This window comes from Melospiza melodia, chromosome 8 (assembly GCF_035770615.1).
Source record: "Melospiza melodia melodia isolate bMelMel2 chromosome 8, bMelMel2.pri, whole genome shotgun sequence".
NCBI lineage: Eukaryota > Metazoa > Chordata > Aves > Passeriformes > Passerellidae > Melospiza > Melospiza melodia.
In genome coordinates, this window is record NC_086201.1 from 29624253 (window position 1) to 29644809 (window position 20557).

Here is a 20557-nt window from a genome sequence, read left to right on the forward strand (position 1 = left end):
TAACTATTAAAATAGAACTGCATCCATTGCAGAAGGTCGGAGGCTCCTTCACACACCCGTGTAGGAACATCAAGGCCACGGTTTGTTCACACATCTAAACCATTAAAAATACATCCCATGCATTAAATATGAGCCTGAGGAAAACTCAGTGGGAGCTGACGCACAGGGCTGACCTCAGCTCTCACAGCCCCTGCAGAGTGGCAGGTGTCCCTTCCTCACAGAGCCCAGCTCCTGCCCCAGTCCCTTCCCACGTGTGGGCTGCAGCTAAAAGCCTGTGTGAGGTGTCCCCAGACGTACAGATTTAATTGCTGTGTCTCAGCCTGCCCATTTGGTAATGGAGCTCTCCCCTGTGGAGCAGCACAGGTGCCCCAGGGACGCCCGTCCTGGCCAGTGCACAGCACTTGCTCCTTTCAGGAAGTCGCAGGTGGATTCTGCTGATCTGTGTGCCAGCCCTAAGAAGGTTACTCTCATCCCATTAGTTTGCTGGCAAGGACATGTCCTTGAGATGGCACATTGCAGTCATTGTCTGTCTTCCTTTCCCTGGCAGCAGCACTGTCCCTTGGGGCTTGATCCCAAAGGCAGCCAGCCCATGGTCATCATGAGGCAGATCCCCAGCCAGCAGGAATGCCTGGTTTTGTACAGCAGCTTTTACCTACAGCCCTGAAGGCTCTGAGGAAAGGAGGGTTGCTACTGCACCCTCCTTCTTGCCCCTGCAGTGATTTGCTTGGGTGCTAGGCTCATACCTGTGGGCTGAGGTAATGCGAGGTTATCCTGAGCACAGACAACCTTTCTGCCTGTGCAGGAGGTGCAAACAATGCCTGAAGGAAAGCCTGGAAGTGTCCTCCTAAAATTTCATTGAATAGCAGACTGGATTTTGTTTTGTAATTGAAGAGAGCTGACCAAGCAGGGTATCCTGGAATGTGTGGCCGGTTCAGATGGTGCTGCCTCAAGCAGGTACCCCTGGCTGGGGTGTGGTGCTGATAACACCAAGGCTGTGGGGCCAACCCCTGCATGGGCTGTTGTACCTGAGGTGATCCTTGTGGGTCTCTTCCACCTCAGAGTGCTCTGAATTCCTGAGGAAGCAGGAGGCACACGTGTTTAAGGACACAGAGGGGTTTATGGGGAGAGCTGGGCTGGGCTCACACATGTGGAGGCAGACTTGACATTGAGGAATTCCTTTACCACATTGAGGAATTCCTTTATGAGTTTTTGCTCATTTTAGGAAGGTCCCTATCTCCCTTCCCCACCAGCAGTGGATAGCTCATGTGAGCAAAGGCTGGGCCGGCAGCACACTGGTCTCTGCTAGCCAAAGGCCATCATCATCCCTTTACTGTCAAATCAGAGTCCACCTTCCACTTTCAGAAGTAACTTCTAGTGTTAGCAGAAGTTTCAGCAGAAATTTGTGGTTGGTCTGAGACAGAGCTGCAGTTCTTTGTGAGCAGATGGATCCTTCCTGCCTGGCAAGGCCCATGCCAGGACCTGCAGCTAGATACTGTCCCATGCTTCCCACTGGATCTTGCAGTGTTCCCACTGGCTGTTCAATCCAGGGTGAAACTGTGGGATTTGTGGAAACGATTTTCATTATTCTGCTGGCTTCAAGATAGGAGTGAACAGTATCAGCAGTCTGAGGCACACAGCAATAAAGTGTTCATGAAGGACAGCCTCAGATGTTTACAGAGAGAGAAACAGCAAAGCTTTGTTTTAGCACAGACCACAGAGATGTGAAGGACACCGGGGCAGGCAAACCACAGAGAGGTATTTATTTTATTCTGTGAGTTCTGAATAAACTTTACACATTAGATACCTGCAGACACTTGAATTGGCATGTGCACAGAATAAGAATTTTTTTCTCTGGTCACGCAGCTAGAACAAGGCCTTTTCCATGACTCTTCAAACCCAGTCATCAGCCTTGTGATTCTGTGTTTGGCTTTAAAGCATCCAGTGTAGCAAAGATTGCTTTATACAACCTAGTATCTTTAAAATAAGAGTGATATTTAGAAGGACAAAAGAAAAAAAAAAGAGAGAGAGAGAAAGAGATGGACACATTTCTTTTGCCCTAAAGTTGTTAGCCTACAATTCAATGTACTGTTGAGGGCACCAGAGGCATTGGGAACCCAGGTGAAGGTCATGCTATAATTGGTGCTGTGAATTGTGTAAAGGTAGCAAAGGTGAAGTTTGTAATTTTTTTGGTCAAAAATTTAGCAAAAAAGTTACAGGTCAAAAATTAAAGGGGAATCAGGACTCAAGTTGCACTGCAGATAAAAGATTTTTTTCATGAGCTGCAGTCTCCAGGATGACTTCTTGAAAGCTGGAGGAGCATGAGCCCAGCTCCTCACTGAGCTCTGGGAGGCAGCCAGTGCCCAGGGACTCTCTGCAGGCTGTACAGCAGGGTGTCTCCAGGAGCAGCCCGTGGTTTTGGAGCATCCTGCATGAGCTGCCATGCCAAGCACGCTCTGAAAAAGCCATGGGTATTTTTGAGCACTGCCAGTCCATCCCTGCTATGCAGCAGCAGTGTGGCAGCTGTAGCCCAAGCTCCTGGCTCTGTCTCCAGCTACACTCCCAGAGTGTGTTGCATTTGGTATGCAAGGAAGGCCATCTGTAAATATATTCACCACTTTAGTGCATTTTAGCTTGACATATGTCCAGTAAACAATATTTTGGGCTCTTGCAGTTAAAAAAAAAAAAATCACCTGATTATTCAGCGCTTCCTTCTGTTATGATGCTTTGGGGTCCTTCAAATCATTTTCATTATGCACTACATAATAATAAAAATCTCCATGCAGTATGCTGATAATTCTGTGCATGGTCTCTGTGATTTCTAATTGTTTGAATAACAGGATGCTATTGAAATGCCATGCAGAAACATTGCATCACCCTGAGGGAATCAAGCTTTTCTCCTTTTACTCCTGGTGAAGATAAACATTTGAACAGTTGAAATAAGTAAAATATCCCAGGGAAGCCGCCGTGCAAAGTAGGCATGCTAAAGCCCTTAGTGCAGAAGCAGGGCTGCAAAGGACAAAAAGGAAAAATTAATTAGATAAATAAATAAGTAAATAACAAACATTGAATGGAAGGCACTCAAAATGAGCCGTGCTTTTCTTCTCTTGTGATCTTAAAGCAGAAGAGAAGCACTAGCAGGCCCAGGAAAGAAATACTGCATGCTATTTTTGTGCTGCCATTATAAAATATGTATTGTTTATTGTTCTGCACTGCAGCTAAAGTTTTGCATCAACCTCAAAAATTACAGCAAAATTTGTTTTGAAGGAGACACGCAGAGTCTCTATTCTTTAAGCCTCTTAATGATGTTCTTAAGAGTGCAGTGATAGGATTTCAGTCTCCTGGCAAGCACAGACAGGTTGTAGGGTATGATTCATAGAAAGTGTAAAACACTGCGTGCCAGCGTGCACTCTGAAGATATTTTATGTATATGTATGTCAGTGGATATATGATGTTCAGTGCATGCCAAAGCAGGCAATGATGCCAGGCAGTTCTGGGTGCCATCCTCTTGGACTGCAGAGGCCACTGTGGGGTACCTGAGTTTGGCCAGACCACCAAAGGTCCCTGTTGACTGCACTGAGTGTGTCAGGACCTTGTCTTCTGTTAGGGGTGTGATGGTGCCAGCCCATGGCTGCTGCCGGGCTGTCTGAGACCACTGTAAAGCTCATAGGTGTGCTTGGAGATGGGCTGAGGGTCAGAAGCTCAGACTGTGCACTCCTTTTGACACTCACATCAAAACTAAGGTGTGTCCAAGCAGCCTGGGGCAATCCAGTTTTGCTGCCTGTGTGTGCAGGTGGCTTTGTGGTGGGTGATGTGCTGAGCTGGGTACAGAGGTGGCTGTCCCTGCTCCCCAGTGACGGGCTGTCACAGGCTGCGTGTCTGAGCGAGCTATCTGAGCTCCCAGAGGTTCACCTTGCCCAGTCCCTGCCTGGAGCCCATTCAGATGTCTCTGCATGATGTTGTGTTGAGACATGAAACACCCCCAAAGCTGCCTGGGTAAATGAGAGCTCCCACAGCCTCCTGACAGCCGTGCTACAATGCCTGTTCCAGTGTCGAGGGGTAATGTTAAGCCTGGCTTCATTTCAGCTTGCCTGCTGGTAATGTCAACAAAGGTGCCCTGTGTACCAGAAAGAAAGACCTTGATGGTAGAGAAGGCATTTGGGACTGATTGCCAGGTTCTTTATGCAGGTATATATACTGCCAGGTTTGCTTTAAATGGGCATTTAGTGTCCTCCTGGGAGGGGCAGGGGGCTTTCTGTGCTGACATCCAGAAATTTGGGGTTCTGATCAGAGCAGAGGAAGATAAGAAGTGTCTCTGGTTGAAATATCATAAATGTACAACAACTGTGTTATTATTTATATGCTGTTTTGTGGCAAAGGGCTTTGGGCTTTTTTATGCTGCAAAATTTTGTTGGGGTTTTCATTGCTTTTTTTTTTTTTGGTGCCTAGAGAAAATAGATAACGTTTAAAATTATTGCAGAATGGAACTTCACCTTCCCTGTAAAATAGTGCTCTCTGAGACATGGTGGGATCTCACACTTGACCAAATTAGCATATGTGCTCAAATATCAGAGCTCTGACTAGTAAAAATAACACTAGATTTGCATGTTCACATTTTTAGCTCTTGCCTCCCTGTCTCTTTGGTTTTATGCCTTTTTTCTTGACTGACAATTCTCTTTGTGGCAGATTTATTGCTGTTCTGCTGTTTAGACCCTGTAATCAACTAGACACTTGGCTGAAGACGTTAGTCATTTCATTAAGTACTCCTCTTTCAGATATCTCAGGCACAATTTTCTGTTGCTCTGGTTCCAAAAAGCAAATGACCCATGGCCAGCAAAGTCTGAATATGAATCTTTAATAAACAGAGGTAGTACCAACAATGCTCTCAGGTTTCCAGACAGCAGAGGGCTAATTAAAAGATGCTGAATGGGGAAGGACTGCCATTGCCATCTCGCTCTGACAGAAATGTGCCTGCATCTGTTCCCAGCGAAACCTCTCCTTTGGAAGCATTGTCTCATTTATCCTCCTTGCTGCCTATCACAGCTACATAGGAAACCTTCCTCATGCTTCGTGCAGATACTGCATGGTCATTTTTTAAATTTATTTTACAGTAATACTGAATTGCTGGATAAATAATTGCTGGAAACAAAGACTGAATAATTGTCTTAGGAGTAAATATAAAGCTTGGAGTGCGTTTCTTTTTGTTATCACTGTGTCCCTGATGATTATATTCTATTCATGAACTAAGGAAATAGAATTATAGTATTCTCCTACCCTTCATGGGCAAAGAACCATTCTCTCATTTTATTGAGACTCCTCCTTAAAATGCAGCTCCTCCTTCCAGGGACAGCCCTTCATAGCCATGAATCCTCCCTTCAGTGGCTTGCTCTCTGCAGGCAAAGGTACTCTCTGTGCCCAGCAAATAATACCATATGCTATTTGCAGAAGCGTGGGGTGTTAGGAGCCTGTGCACTCACCCATGCCTGGTTTATTGACCCCATTAATTTTTATGGAGACTGATTGAACAGGAAGCCAAGTTGGCTGCTCCAGCTTGGCCAAGCAGCCTGGTGCAGCACATCCCCACCACTGCTGGCACATGGACCAGACTGAGGGCTGGGCAGCGTTTCTTTGTGATCAGGATCCAGGCTGGAAAGGAGTTGTTTGTGCTCCTCTCTCATTTCCCTGGGCAGGGAAGAAGCATGATAAACAGGTGAAATCCCAAATTGCCTGTGGGTTCCCTTGTGCTGCTGAGCACCCTCCTTGCAGTTGCTGCCTTGATGGAAGCTGCCAAAGCTCACAGAGCAGAGTGCAGCAGCACACACCCCACAAGCCAGCAGTGAGGCACAGGGAGGTGCCTGCCAGCATCTCACCTGCCTCAGGCTAAGCTCAGCTCTCCCCCAGGCACCCTCCTGGGCCTCTCCTGCATCTTCTCTGCAGAGCTGCACCTCTGCCTGCAGACACTTGCTGGTTCACCCTGGCTGTGACATTCTCATGGCAGCATCCAGCAATGTCATCAAGCAGTGTTGCAAGATCCACCGTGGGGAGGTAGCCCAAAATCCTCTCAGCAGGTGCGCAGGTTTGCCCCTTCAGCAGTCTTTTTAGTTTGCTTTGGTGTTTTTTGCTTCCATGAGCACCAAAGTAACCACACTGATTGCTGGATGTGCAGCTCCTCCAGGATTATCATCATGTGAAATGAAACGGAATAAAATAAAGTATAAAAGAAAGGGAATGCATTGGAGACTATCACAATGGCCTGGAAGAAAAGACATAAGAAAAAGAGCCTTGTTTAATGATTGTTTGTGGTGGCAGCCCAAATTTTAATCAATTAACATATGAGCCCATTGCTTGAAGATGCAAAGGGCCTGTGGAACAGCATTCCCTCCTTTCTCAGAGGAGCTGCAGGGTAACTGCTGACATCTTGGAGGCTCTCCTTTGTCACAGAGGCTTTTAAAGCTGTGTTTCTGACTGCAGAAGGCATGGGTAAATCTTACACACATATTCTGTGTGTGCTCTTGGGTACAGTTTCATTCTGTGACCCCCTAGGAGACCTCATTGACCTTCCCACAGTGTCTTTAGCACCAGGAGTGCTCAGTCAGCCTTTCCATTGCCAGGCTTTCTTCAGTGATACACTTAGGAACTCAGAAAGCAAATAGATTTATTGATAGAACTATAATCAGAAGTCATAGGCAGGATTATAACATGGTCAAATGATCCAATTACTTAAAATTCAAGGCATACTGGAGTGCCTCAGGGACTGGGAAGCTGCAGGCAGACACACAGCCGTGGGACAAACCCTTGGCAGTGGGATGGGTGCTGCCAGCCCTGTGCATGACAAGGGTTAGGGGGAGGCTCTCTTCAGGGTAGGGCCTTTCTGTGTCCCACAAGAGCTGGAGGAACTCTCTGTGCCCAGAAAATATCACCATTGGTACTCTCACCAAACACACACCCTGAGCCAAGCAGGGATTCACACTTTGGTTCTTGTGTAACACAAGAGAGTCCCACTCTTGCATTTTATAATGCTTCAAGAAGTGAAGGCACCTTCACAGGTTCTCATTCAATGAAATGCATTAAGTGCTGTTCATTATGCATTTATTACCTCACTGGTGGATCCCACTGAAGTCTGAGCTATTCTCAGAGGCTGCATTTGCCTGGGCACACACGTTTGGAGTACATGCCTCACCTTTTTCACTGCAATTTGCCCTTTTGGAATTTGGCTGCATGGTCCAAATGGGCAGACTTTTGCTTCCTCCAGTTTGAAAAAAAGATGTTGGAATACCATAATTTTTCCTGATAAGAGGAGCACTATAAATTAAAAAGAGCCAGCAACACAGGCCCATTAATCTTCCTGATGCAGTCCTGCCTTTTGCACTTCCTGACATATATTTGATGTGGACTTAATTGTGCAGCCTTAGAGTAGGATTTGAGTGTCTAAGTGCAAAAGCAGTAATAAACTGTGGATGCAAGCTAGAAGTTGTCTGCTTAAAATTGTGCAAGGAGTGGATGATCCTTGCAGCAAGGAGATTGGGGCAGCAAGTTTGGTGTTTTTTCAGCATCATCAGTGGCTGGCTCTGAAAATCAGGCTTCACATAGGGGTTCCTATAAGGCTTTGCAGCATATGGTGTCATCCTGGGGGAGTCCTTTTCTGCTTCAGAGGGATCTGACCCCAGCACAAGCAGCACGTGGCTCGTGGTGCTCACATGGCACGTCCTCTTCATGCAGCTGAAGTTTGCAGAGGTTTGCTTGGAAAGTAAGGCTGGTGTCATGGTTGAAATTTTAGAAAGGGGTACAGAAAAACCTTGGTTTTCTTCTCAGTTTTGCTGAAAGAGGCCAGGAAAGTCGTTTTGGGTCTTTGTGTTTTGGAAGGTATCAGAAGATGTAAATAAATGCCTAGTGGGCTCTGAAGCAGTCTTTGAAAGCAGTGGGAAATAGGTCTCTGAGATACCAGAAATCCCACACAAAGCGTTTGCATGCATCTTTAAGCATTTAAACACCTTTAAAAATATGTCTCTAAAGTGTCTAACTCTGAGCATAGGTTCCTGCATCCCCTAGGTATTCTTGAAACTGCATCCAAAGTTGCTGAGATTTCCCCTGAAGAGCACCCTTTTGTTGTAATTTTCCCATTGGCTTAATTTTCTCTTGACTGGAAACATAATATATATTAACCTTCACTCATTTTTCTGTAGCAAAATGTAGAGAAGTGAAGCTGTTTCTTAGCTGGTTTATTACAAAAAAAAGGAGCATATGGCTGATTGTGTCCCATCTGAAATGCAAATGGTAGAGCTACGTGGAAAGAATTGCTATTACTTGAGCAGTAAATGTTTCCTAATGAAGTGAGTTTGACTAAGGTGGGAAGCTGGAAATGGCTGCAGGAAGAAATGATGATGGTTAATATTTCAGTGGAGCAGAACATTCTTATTCTGCTGATAAGGAGATTCTTGGGAAATGCACTGGATTTTTTTCCTTATATTCTGTATGTTTATCAGTGTGGGGAAATTGCTACACACAGGGAGCTAGACGCTTTTCTTCGAGTTATGAAATCATGTAATTTAATTTATAACCACAGCTTTTCACCACTGGCCTCTTTTTAAACTGGAGTTTTCTGTATTTAGTGAACATTTGGGGTAAATAGACCTACCCAGTGTAAAAAAAAAATAATTCTAAGAGATGGCTGCTGGTTCCACTGTTTTCCATCACCCTGGGCATATTCCTGGAGGCAGAAGCCAAAGGGGGTGATGAAGACATCTGACCCAAGCTCTGCAATTTCCTTCTTCCTCTTTCCACCCAAGTTTTGTGTATATCCCTCTACACCTCCAGTAGTCAAAGGTGTCCAGATGTCTGCTGCAAATGGGAGGTGGACTGACTTTTAAACACTTCCTTAAATCAAGCAGTGAGGCTGGAGGCTTGACATTTCCATTACTTAGCTTTGCAAAGGGAGAGCTGTGGAGCTGGCACTGCCAGGTTCAGCACAACCAGTGGGCTGGAGATAGAGCATCAATCTCATGGCTCTGCCTTAATGTCAGAAGGAGCCAGTAAGAGTTTGGATAGCAGCATGTGCACAATTACGTGCTCAGAAGAGCTGGAGCAGCTGCCAGGTCACACCTCTGGCCTTGTCCCCAAGCAAGATCACGTTGGGCTTGCCGAGGCTGAGCTGCCTGTTAATGGCACAGCTGGGGACAGAAGATTAGTGTGCCCTTCCCCTGCCGATGCCCAAGGCTGTCTGATGTTGCTAATGATAATGAAGTAGGAGAAACCTAAAGGAAAGAGTCTGCAGCCTGCTGTCAATGGGAACAATTAGGTTTCTCCATCTTGGAAGCAGTGGTGAGGCTTGCTGGGATCAGGATGTGTCCGTGTTAGTGTGTTAGTTCAGATCCAGGGCAGACTGTGGAAGGGAATACCTCCCTGTGCTCTGGTTCACATCACAGGGCAGCCCAGGAGCTCACAAGCTGGGTTCTGGAGTCTCTGGAGATGGTCCTAAGGATTCTGAGGATGGGGCCACCACTGCCCTGCCTGCCTTTGCCCACACGGTGCTCTTGGACATGGGAGCCTTCACCCCTCACAGGGCACAACACTGGGACACAAAACCTGCCTGGGTAACACCTGCATATGGCTGTTTGCTTGCTGAGTTATCCAGGTGCTTCAGAAAGTCTTGTGCACAGTCTTCCCTAAACCAGCATTCTCCTGGCTTTAATAGTGAGTTACCTCTCTGTGTCCAGGAGCTGGGGAGATCCCACCAGCCTGAGGCAGAGTGCAGTCACATCCCTGCTCCAGTCTCAGTCTTGGCAGGTGGTTTTATCCCAGTGCGTGAAGTGAGGCTTCAGTTTCACATCTGTTACAATCAGAGTGCCTCTAGGTGCTGTAATTATTTTCAGAATTAAATCATAAATCAATATAAACCCACATCTATATGGTCTCGGGATCTCTGGCTGGTCAGAGTGACCCCGAGATGCATTAGAAAGTCTCTTTTCCCAGCCTGGCAGTCGAAGAAGGAGTCAGAGCTCTTCATTTGTCAGTCTCAAGGTTGTTTATTGTATCTTATCCATAAAATTTTTTCTCCTGTCCAGCTGAGGTCCACTCAGAAAGACAGTCAGAGGTATTCTGCCCACCTCTAGGGTGGTGTTATCTTTTTATACTAAAAACTATGTGTACAATATTTACAAATCCTTTCCAATACCTATCACCTATGTTAGACAGTGAGCTTCTACTCTAAACCAATCTGCAAGTGCCAACATCACAGCAAAAGATGGAGGCCAAGAAGAAGAAGGAGAAAGGCTGGACATGCCCAGATTCCTCCATCTTGCCCTCTGAACCCCCATTCTAAAAACCAAATAAAAATCTATTTTTCACCCTGTGATAAATTCACTATCATTCTATTTAAGAATCGTTCTGCAGATCTTCATATAAGGTTGGTAATTTGCTCCATGGGTCATAATCAAAACCACAAGGGTCTTGGGCTCTGTGCCAGGGTCTCTGAGCCCCCTGGCAGGGGTCTTGGCAGTCCAGCACAGCCAGAGGGATGTCCTGAATTCCAACAATATGGTATTCCATACAATGGATGGCACCTGAACTGAGGAGAATTTTGTGATTCTTCAGTTTGCAGGAGGGCTCAGCAGCTTGCTTTATCTGCATATCTCTTTGGTTTACAGGGGATTACAAGTGGTAATGCTGTGGTACAGTTTTCCATGTAAAACACACTTCTTTTATCTTTCTTTTTGCTTGCTTTTATGTGCCTTTTGCCTCTCCCTGCATCTCATTTCCATCAAGAAATACAAATGACCTCTTGACAGAACTTTCTGCTTTCATTATGTTGATTTGCATTGTACAGTCAGGATAATACAAACACTTATATTTCTGAGATATATTTATGATGTCTTGAAAAAAGTTTCTCATATTAGCCTCTTCTTTTTTTCTCTTTCTATATCTTTTCAGGTGTGTGTGCAACATTGACTGTTCTCAAACCAACTTCAATCCTCTTTGTGCTTCCGATGGGAAATCTTATGATAATGCATGTCAAATCAAAGAGGCATCATGCCAGAAACAGGAGAAAATTGAAGTCATGTCTTTGGGTCGATGTCAAGGTAACTCTCACAACAAAACTCATTTCAAAGAATGTTTTCAATTTTTGCTCAGGGAGAAAAAAAGAAACAGAACCAGGGCTGGCTTCTTATTGGGTAATTGTTATATTTCCATTAGACTGCTGCAGCTGATGCTGTAGAGCACAGGCTGTGGGTGAGAGGCAGAGCCCCCCATGATGCAGACACAGCGAGGCATGAGAGGGGGGCACCACTCCTAACCCTGCCCAGAGCAGCAGCAGCAGGGCACTGCCCAGCCCTGCACTGGGTCCTGCACCTGTCACCAGTCTCCTGCCCCGAGCAGCTTGCCCAGAGCTCTGTCTGCCAGGCAGCAGCTGGAGCAGGACAGTGGGAATGCCCCTCAGATACATTCTGCCACCCAGGATGGATCCTCTGGTGCTCCATTACCCGGGGCAGCGTGAGGCAGTCTTGGGAGGCTCTCTGAGGAGGTGCTCCCAAACACAGTGCTTGGGCTGGTTCTTCAGGTGATCCTTGCTGAGCCCCAAGATGCCCAATATGCCTAGAAGGAGGTTTTCCAATCATGGCTCAAGGCTCTCTCTGTTCCTCCATAAATACAGTGCTTCTCTGTGCCCATCACTACTACATCACCTGTAACCCTTCAGCTGACTTTAAAAACCCTGTTTTTCTCTAAAATGAAATGAAGAGAATTTGCCTTTCAATAGCTCCTGTAAATAAAGTGTCTGCTGAGGCTCAGACTCTCAATAGCTTTTTTCCTTAGCTTCTGACCCATAAATCCTCAGTACATCTACTTACAAGGCCATAGTATACAGGTGTATTAAATACATTCCAGTTTACTCCTGTCTCTTTAAAGTTAACCACCCTAAGTGGCAGTTCATTTCAGGGTACATATTAAAACTCCCCAATTACTTCAAGTAGAGCAGAAATGACAACTCCTGCTTCAGACTGATATATTTATCCCAGCTGCAATCTGTTATCACATATTGTTAGAAAAAAGATCCTGCTGTTTTCACCTGGCAGGCCCAGGAGAGCCTTGCAGCCAGCAGAGATGATGTGTGTGCAAGGGAAGTTAGCTCTGCCTGGGCACTGTGGTGGGGGCATGGGCTGTAGTGAGTCCAGGCTCCCCAGGCAACTCAACACATTTCTTTTCACACAGACAATACTACAACAACTACAAAATCAGAAGATGGGCATTATGCAAGGACAGATTATGCAGGTACGGTTCCTCTTCTGTGAGAATCACAATTCACAGGATCTGTGTAAGTCTCTTTTTTCCTTCATTTGCTGAGGTGAAGTGTCCTCATCTTCTAGTATTGTTTTCCTGGTTTACTTTAAAAAAGCACTGCCTTTCCATTACTCTTTCTTTTGCTACAAACTCTCTTCTTAATAAATAGGCTTCTTCTGTTTTTGTCAACCTACAGCTACTCTGGCCATAAAACACCTGTTTGACAGAGGAAATAAGTACTGTAAATTATTTGCCAGAATTAGCAGACATTATTGAAAATTACAGAATCAGTGCACTAGATTATGCATATTTTTGTCATGATATACAGGTTTAAGGAAGTGAAAATCCAGCTCATAGCACTGCTGGGATACCATGAAACGCTGCCATAATAGATATTACCTGTCGGCATTTAACTGTGAAGTTAATAAGGTTCTTAAAATGTGGGGGGGTTTAATGATAAATGGGTTTAATTTATTTAGAAGCTATAGTAAAATATAATGGCTGAATAGCCCTATATGGCACTTGAAATTAAAAACATGTAAATACTGGTGAGGTTGGGGAGACATTTTTTACACCCTTTGCCTGGGAGGATTGATTTAGAAATTGAACGCGTGTGCGCGCGCACGTGCATGCAAATGTTCACAGCTCACACTGAGAACGAAAGCCTCTGGGAAGGTCTGGTGAAAATGGGTCAGGTGATGCACTCATTGCTTCAGTTTCCTGACATTTCTGTGGTTTTGAAGTGTTTGGAGAGAGTAGGTGTGGATGGCTGGGTTTGCCTGAGCTGCGTGGCTCGGGTGAAAGCCAGGTGATGGTTTCACAGGTGTGAACATTTCCTGCTGGGACAGTGCTGAGGCAGTATTTAATCCAGCTGGTCATCTCCTGTGCCATCCCTGTGACAGTGGGGTACCCGGCCTTAGAAATGATTGTTCTGTTCCTGCTTAAAACAGTGTGTGATGATTAAAACATAGAGCTCTGAATAAATGATGTCTCGGTCAGGCACAGCAGGGCGAGGTGTTGGGGGTTGCTGCAGCACAAAGCAGGAGGGTAGAAGTTGCTATGGAAAGAAAATGCTGGAATGAATTTCTAAAAGATCAAGGGTGGGCCATGGTCCAGGTGTTTCCTACTGCCAAGGAGCCCTTCCATTGGGGAAGACAGGAACATGCAAAGAAAAAAGTCTTCAGTCTCTTTGCTCCAAACTCTTGATTACCCTCAGCTTTTTGTGGGAGATATAGTCAGTTTTCTTAAAAGGCTGGAAAGGCTAATGTTGTGTCCTGTGGGGACTGGGGACAGGAGATAAGGCAAGTAGGCCAAAATTATTTATTTTAAGTTAGAAAAAAGGCCAAGTAATGTTATCTTAAATCCTTTCTCTTTCTTGCTGGAGAGTTGAGGAGAGCACTGGCTTCCCCAAGCTGAGATGAAGGCCTGGAGCCCTTTTTAGTGTGCAGCCTGTCCTACACTGCTGCTGCCTGGTGGATTTGCTTTAGGATGGCAGGGACCCACATCAGCTCAAGAGGAGACAGCAGGAAGTACCTGAGTTGTAACAAGAAGGGAAGGAAAGGCAGGTTGGGGGTTAGGGAGGAGGAGGGGATCACGATGGTGACAATAGAAAGCCATGTCATGGGTCATGGAGGAGGAGGAGCACAGAAGGCACCTTGAGCTCAAGTGAGCAGGAGGAAGAGAAAAGCTCTTGCTTAGGAGAGGTGATATTTCAGCCTACATGCAAGAGGAGAGGTGGTGGATAGAAGAAAATTGACTGCAGCAAAGTGTTGTCAGGGGTTGGGAGCCAAGGAGGGAGGAATCTGGGTTACCTGACAGGGCAGAGCCAAGGCACAGAGGAGCAGGTCTGTAGTGGAGATGGTCTCCAAGCACCAGGAGGTCACAAGGAGTCTGGGAACAGATGGTCCAGTGAGAGATGACAGAGACCTGTGGAAAGGACACATGGCACCTTCCTCCCCACAGCCATGGGAGTGATGGAGGCATCCTGAATCAGCAGTGAAGACCAGCAGGTACCTCAGACACAGGAAGACACCATTGTTGCTCCTTAGAAAGCCACTTCTTGGGGCTTCTGGTGTGGCTCAGGCCCCAGTGGGCTTCTCAAGGGTGGTGGCTGTGTTCCCTGGGCAGTCTCACCAGGGTCTATTCACTGATTTAACCTCAGCTACAATTGCCTGTGCTAGCTGAGGTTAAATTTTGTGGGCACCTATTCCTCCGGCTTGAATTTTTCATTTTTACATACAGTAACAGCATTTAGGGTGATAATTGCTAGTTTATGCAGGACAATCCACTTGCCTCCAGTGCCCCCAAATGTCCGGGGCATAACCCTGTCAGGAGACCTTAGGGGAACAGGACTGCTGTATCAAAAAGCTGCAACAGCCTTCCAGAAATAATCAGGGAAAAGGAAGGCAGCAGTCTAAAACTGAGGCTCAGTGAACATTCATGCCTCAGTGTGTGCCAGACAGGAAGCTCTGTGCCATCCTCGTGTTCTTTCAGCTGCAGAAACATTTGATGGTGATGGCTGTGATAAGAATGTGGTATGTGCTACTTTTTTCTCACCTTTGTATCACCTCAGACAGGAAATGCTGCCCTAACCATGGGGAGCTTTGTGTGAAAAAGCAACAGTTCCTCAGCCTCTGAAGCAATTTCCCCGAGCCTGCAGCTTTCCACAGAATGCCTTTGTTCTCTGCCGTTTAACGGCACTAAAAATCACCGAGACTGTGAGCACCGCACACTTTTAAGAACATTGGCTTGTATGGACGCCGTTCCCGGGGGAGAGTATAGCAGTGGGCATAATTGATGTTGTCAATTATGCTAATGCAGCCACATGCTCTTTGCAGGGACTGTGGTGACTGAGCAGTGAGGGTTTTTCCATAACCGCCCCCGCACGCCCACCATGGGGGCCCCCAAAGGCAGCAGCTCTGCAAAGAGCCACAAGTCCCAAAACCCAGCTGAGTCTTTCCATATCCAACTATTCAAACTGTCTGTTCCATCAGCATCTTTGCTCCCTCCTGTTCTTGCCAGCTTGCTGATGCTCACCAAAAACACACAAATCTTTGGTTTGCAAAGCCAAGGGTGCTCGTTCCTTTGGGGGGTAAATCTTCGCTGTAGGTTTGCATTGCCACAGTTTCTAGGGGCTCTTGCTTTACACAGGCAAGATTTATGCCAGCATCTTAAGTGCCAGACCAATATCACCCAAAAAGTGGTACCCCCTTTCACAACAAAGCAAACCTGAGACAAGTGAGCTGTAGAAGACCCTTCTCTGACTGTGTCCTGCCTCTCCAAGCTCACCATTCCACCCTTGCCACAGCTGCCTGTGCCATTCGTGTACACTTTTGCCTCTGTGCAGTTATGGCCTCTCCTCTTTCTGAAACCCCAACGTATTTATTAGACTTGGGGAGATTTTCACTCTCCTCAACAAATGGCAGATTGTTGACCTTGATCAAGTTTGTGCAGAGAGATTTGGTTTTACTGAATAAATGAATGGGTGCGATTTTTCCCTCAAATCCAATAGAAATACACTTTATCTTGCAATTTCCATGAAAGAGCATTTTGAAGCATTTGAAGTGTAATGTGTGTTTTAGAATGTAGTGTCTGAGCTGAAAGTCCCATGATGGATGTTTTCTTGACTTTCCCCATTATATGCATAAATAAGGCTGTTTTGGTGGCATTTTGGAATTCAGAGGCCAGGCAATCAAGGGGTTCTCATCTTGTTAATCCATTTGCCTATTTATTTGTATTCTTCAGTATTGATAGTCTCTTCTTAAGGTCTGGATATTAGCAATTACCCCCCTAATGACTTTATCCTTTCTCATTATCAAATTACAGAGGGGTTTTTTTCAAGCCATTTTGAGCACCATAAGGAATAAGTCAGCATGGATGTGCCATATTTCAATGTTATATATTCATGAAAATTGTCGGTGAAGACACTGACAAATTTGATAGACCTATTCCATAATATCATCTTCCAGGCCAGACAAACCTCCCCATATGAGCATTGATTAGATCAAGTCTCAGCAGCTGAATGCCAGCAGCACAGAGGAACTGATGGAAGGGGGAAGGAGGCGTTTTCAGCCCAAATAGTCTCCTCTGGTGAAAAATGTGCATTCACAAGTGGTCAGTCTGAGCTGTATTTCTGGGTTCCTCGAGGGCAGTGCGCTCTCCTTTGGCAGCAGCCTCAGGTGGTGCCTTCTGGGCTCTTGGGGAGTCCTGGGACTCTCCTGCAGGCAGAGCCTTGGCCCACCTTGCCAGTGCTGTTGCTGTGCCCAAAACTGACAACGAGCACAAAATGCTGCACGTCTGCTCATGGCTGCTCTGTTCCCTGCTCACCCTCCCGGCTCCCCGTGGGATTTCAAACCTGCATGACAGACTTGGATCTTTTTCAGAGCGCTTCTGGCACCGGGGCCGTCCTGGCACTCCCGGGGCTGCTCGGGCGAGTAATCCAGCAGATGGATGTGTTGCCCAAGCAAACTCACAGCTCCACCAAAAAGGGCAAAATCCATCTGTGTCAACACATCATCTTCCCTTGGCTGGGGCAGGGCTGTGGGATGAAGGCCATGACAGCCATCGCACGTTACAAGGATAAAGAAGAGTCTCAGACTCTTCAATGAGTCCCTTCAAAAGTCCAAGAGTCTTGGACTCCAAAGTAAATACAATTGAGTCACAGTTATCTTCATTGTCTGTAACAGGCCTGGAGAGTAGCCAGGAATCAGAACAGCAGTGCTGAATTTCTATAGTGACAATTTCTAACTCACCCTCCCCTGCCCCGGACTAAAATATGAGAACTTCAGACCAGATTCCTTCTCCAGATCATAACATTTTCAAAGTAGGTTAAGTTTGGAGTGTAAACCACTTGACATTGTCCATTTAAATTAAATTTTGTGTCTACTGGTGTGTCAGCCATTTGCTGAACTGCTGAAGAATAATAAAGCCCCAGAGCTTAGCTATGGGATATAAACTGGTGCATTTTTGTTCTGCCTTTGTGAACCAGGCTCTCCTTTCTTCTTAATGGAATTAGCAAGTGAGACACAAAGCTGAACACTGTGCAACCATCACAGCTAGAGAGAAAATATTTCTCATCTGCAGCTTTGTAAAAATGTGAGGGAAATTACATCCTTGCATATGCAGATTTGCTTGCCTTTCGATTCCTCAGACTCAGAGGTTCTCACACTAAATAAATAGATTATGTAGAAAGCCTTCCTGCTATTCCATCAAATCACTAAAATTGAAAAAAAAATAGATTTTAATATTTTGACAGCTGTGTGGCAGCATGAATGCTGTCTAGCTGCAGCCTCCACCTGTGCTCACACACACACAGACACACACACTCCAACCTGTGAAAGAACAACAATGGTACAATTCATACTTTCATACTTTTTTTTTTTAATGGGAAGCTTTTTAATGTTGCTTGAATTGTTGTTTGCATTTACAGATTGCTATTTGCATTTTTTGCAAGGTTTTATGAAAATATACTTAAGTTTTATGCGCAGTGAAAGTCCTCAAAAGGTGGTAGATGAGCTCTGCAAAACACAGGAAAAAAGCCCAGTCTAGATTCTTCTGAGGGGTTTTCGAACACAAGAGCCTAGTCTACAGCCCTTTTGTTGCCTTGCAGCTCCTCCAGTGTTGTTGGAATCCAGAGGAAAATCTAAAAGGCAGTGATAGATGCCAGCTATTCGGTCCGTAAATCCCACTGCCAGCTACTTGTGAACTCAAGTCTGCAGACAACAGAGTCAGTCCCAGCCACTCTCGTGGCCCCCAAACCTCCACTTGTCCTGGGTGTTTCTGAAATGAAAACCTGCAGCTACTTCTTTTGTGATTTAACTCCAGGGCTGTAAAAGGTGGAGTGTGGAAAGTCCCACTCAAGCATTTCCTGAGTCGTGAGGAAGACTGGATGTTTTATTTCTAAAATAGGAAAGGCTGGGTCAATAATGCGGTTGCCAGGTTATGGGCACTGCAGCACAGGCTACCCCAAGTGCTTTTCTTCTGTAGAACCCTCTCAAATTTACCTTCAGATGCTGCTTGGCTCTATCTTGCTGAAATCTCCATAATTTTTTTGGAATGGGAGACAGACACACTGTCGTAGGGGTCACGTAATAGCCTCACAAACAAGCCCCCTGCCAGGAAGGAAACTGCAGCACTCCAGAGCTCTGTGCCATGTGATTTAACAGCACTTACTCCTAACAGTCTCTTCCTGGAGGAGCATGCAAAATAAAAACAGCCTTATGGAGATTTTAAAAACAAGCGAGAGGGAGAGAGAAATATTGCTCATTTAATCTGCCAGCCTCAAGAGAATACTCACTTTTTATGGGAGTTCTCCTCTAACTTTGAATTGCACACGCTAAGCTTGGTAAAATGTGCCTTGTTCTTTTGGATTTCTGGGGGTTTTTGGTTTTATAATGAGATAAATTGTGTCTTTTCATTACTTACAATTTCCCAGTGTCATGCTCGTGGAACCTGTAATTGTTAGCATTAAAACTTAAATTAGGTCTCAGGTGAACTGCTAGACATCTCTTTGCCTTAGACTGATGTAGCTCAAGGAGGAAGAACATTTCCATTTGTGCCTCTAAAGCTTAGCCCTTAATTCAGTCACTAATGAATGTGAATCAAAAGTTGCAGAATTCGTTTCTGCTTTTTTCCCATAATAAACAAATTCAGTGTTGTTGTGAGTGAACATTATAAAGAAAGCTATTTGATTTGCATTAAAGCTTGGGAGCCTGAAAATTCAATAAATCCAGGCTAAGAATCTGATCTGTAGGAAACAAAGAGGAAAAACAATTCCAACTTGCAACACCAGTATTAGCATGGGCAGCCTAAAAAAATACAAAACCAGACCAGGCTTTTTTACTGCTGTCAGCATCTCTGAATCATTTAACTCCTGGAAGTGAATTCAGGTGTAAATGATATGTGGGGTGAGGGTGCAGGTTGTAATCCGAGTATATTTTTTCATGTGGGGTTTCCATCAGAACTGTGAGAAATTCATGAAGCTTGCTCCAAACACTTCTGCTTGCCCAAGACTTGCTTGCTGTGTGCCTTACTTGTTGATTTTCCCCTTATGCTATCATGTTAACAGTCTTCTGTAACATTTTGTTCTCTTAAAGGTTATGGATAAAAACAGAAATTCTATGTGCAATAGAGATGAGCAGACCTGAGTTCATGAAGGCATTTCTACAGATTCTTCCATTTTGTGTCCCATTCCAGGAGCACACAGGGTTCCATTTACATATGTTTGGTTGTAGGCACACAGTTTGTGGTGGTTGGGAGTGGAGCTGAGCCTCATCCCCAATTGGTTACAGCTGTGAGAGCATTGACAGCAACGAGCCATGGAGTGACCAACACCAAAGGGAACAGAGGGCACACAGGTGCAGAGCATCAACATGAGGGGAACAAAAGGTTGGGCTGAAGAACAAGAAAGAGCAGAGCTTGCAGCCCTCTGAAGTGAGGTGGTCTTTCTCTCTGTGGGCAGATCCCTGAAGCCTTCTGATGTGGTGTTGTGTTACTGTGTATGGGTGAATGCTTAAAGCCTTCTGAAATTGTATGGTGATACTCTGTGTGTTGTGGCCATCTCAGCTGTGACATTTGGTGTTATTTGGAGCACAGGGGCCCATCTTCACAAGCAAACCTGAACCTTTCAGTACTTGCTGATCTCTTGGACTTCTGCTCAGTATCTGTGTTTTGATCTGAAGAATGGGCAAGCTGAAAGGAAGGTAAAGCTTGCAGAAAAGACACCTTCCTGCTTACACATAAAAATATGATCCCAAAACTCAACACAAGCTGATTTGTGCCTGATTTCTCAACTTGTCTTTAACCACATACCAACTTCCTAAATATGACCTCTAATGGCAAGAGTAGGCACCCTCAAAAAATTACATTTATGGTTTGCAGTCATGCTAGTTTTTATGTTCTACTTACAGCTACTCCAAAATTTGTCTTTCCTAACCTTTGTTTTCTGAGGTTTATGGGAATGAAACAACATGATCTACAGCCAGTGTTTGGCTGCCATGGATATATGGAATATGCACCATAATTCCTGGCTGTAGCCACTGCTATTGTGAAGGGATTTACAATTATCCAAAAAGTTCTCTTTATATCTGACTAAATCACTTTGTAGCACCTAGCTAATACTGCATCTTCACCATTTTCAGGCCCCTCCTTTGAGATAGACCAGCATGAAATAGCAAAGTTCTGTGTGAACTCCAGCTAACAATGCAGGCCGTGAAGTGGCTGTACTTAAATTCACTGCAGACAGCCCCAGACCTGCTGCACACCAGAAATCACAGGGAAGCTGAAGCTC

At 45.3% G+C, this 20557-nt stretch overlaps 1 protein-coding gene across 1 annotated transcript in view; it reads left to right on the plus strand.

Annotated features, from left to right (window-relative positions):
* TMEFF2 (transmembrane protein with EGF like and two follistatin like domains 2) overlaps positions 1-20557 on the plus strand; it is a 125301-nt gene that overhangs the window by 81670 nt on the left and 23074 nt on the right. Inside the window, exons 6-7 of the mRNA XM_063162488.1 lie at positions 10924-11072; positions 12202-12261. Of these exons, the coding sequence (XP_063018558.1) occupies positions 10924-11072; positions 12202-12261 (209 nt within the window). The remainder of the gene's footprint in view (positions 1-10923; positions 11073-12201; positions 12262-20557) is intronic.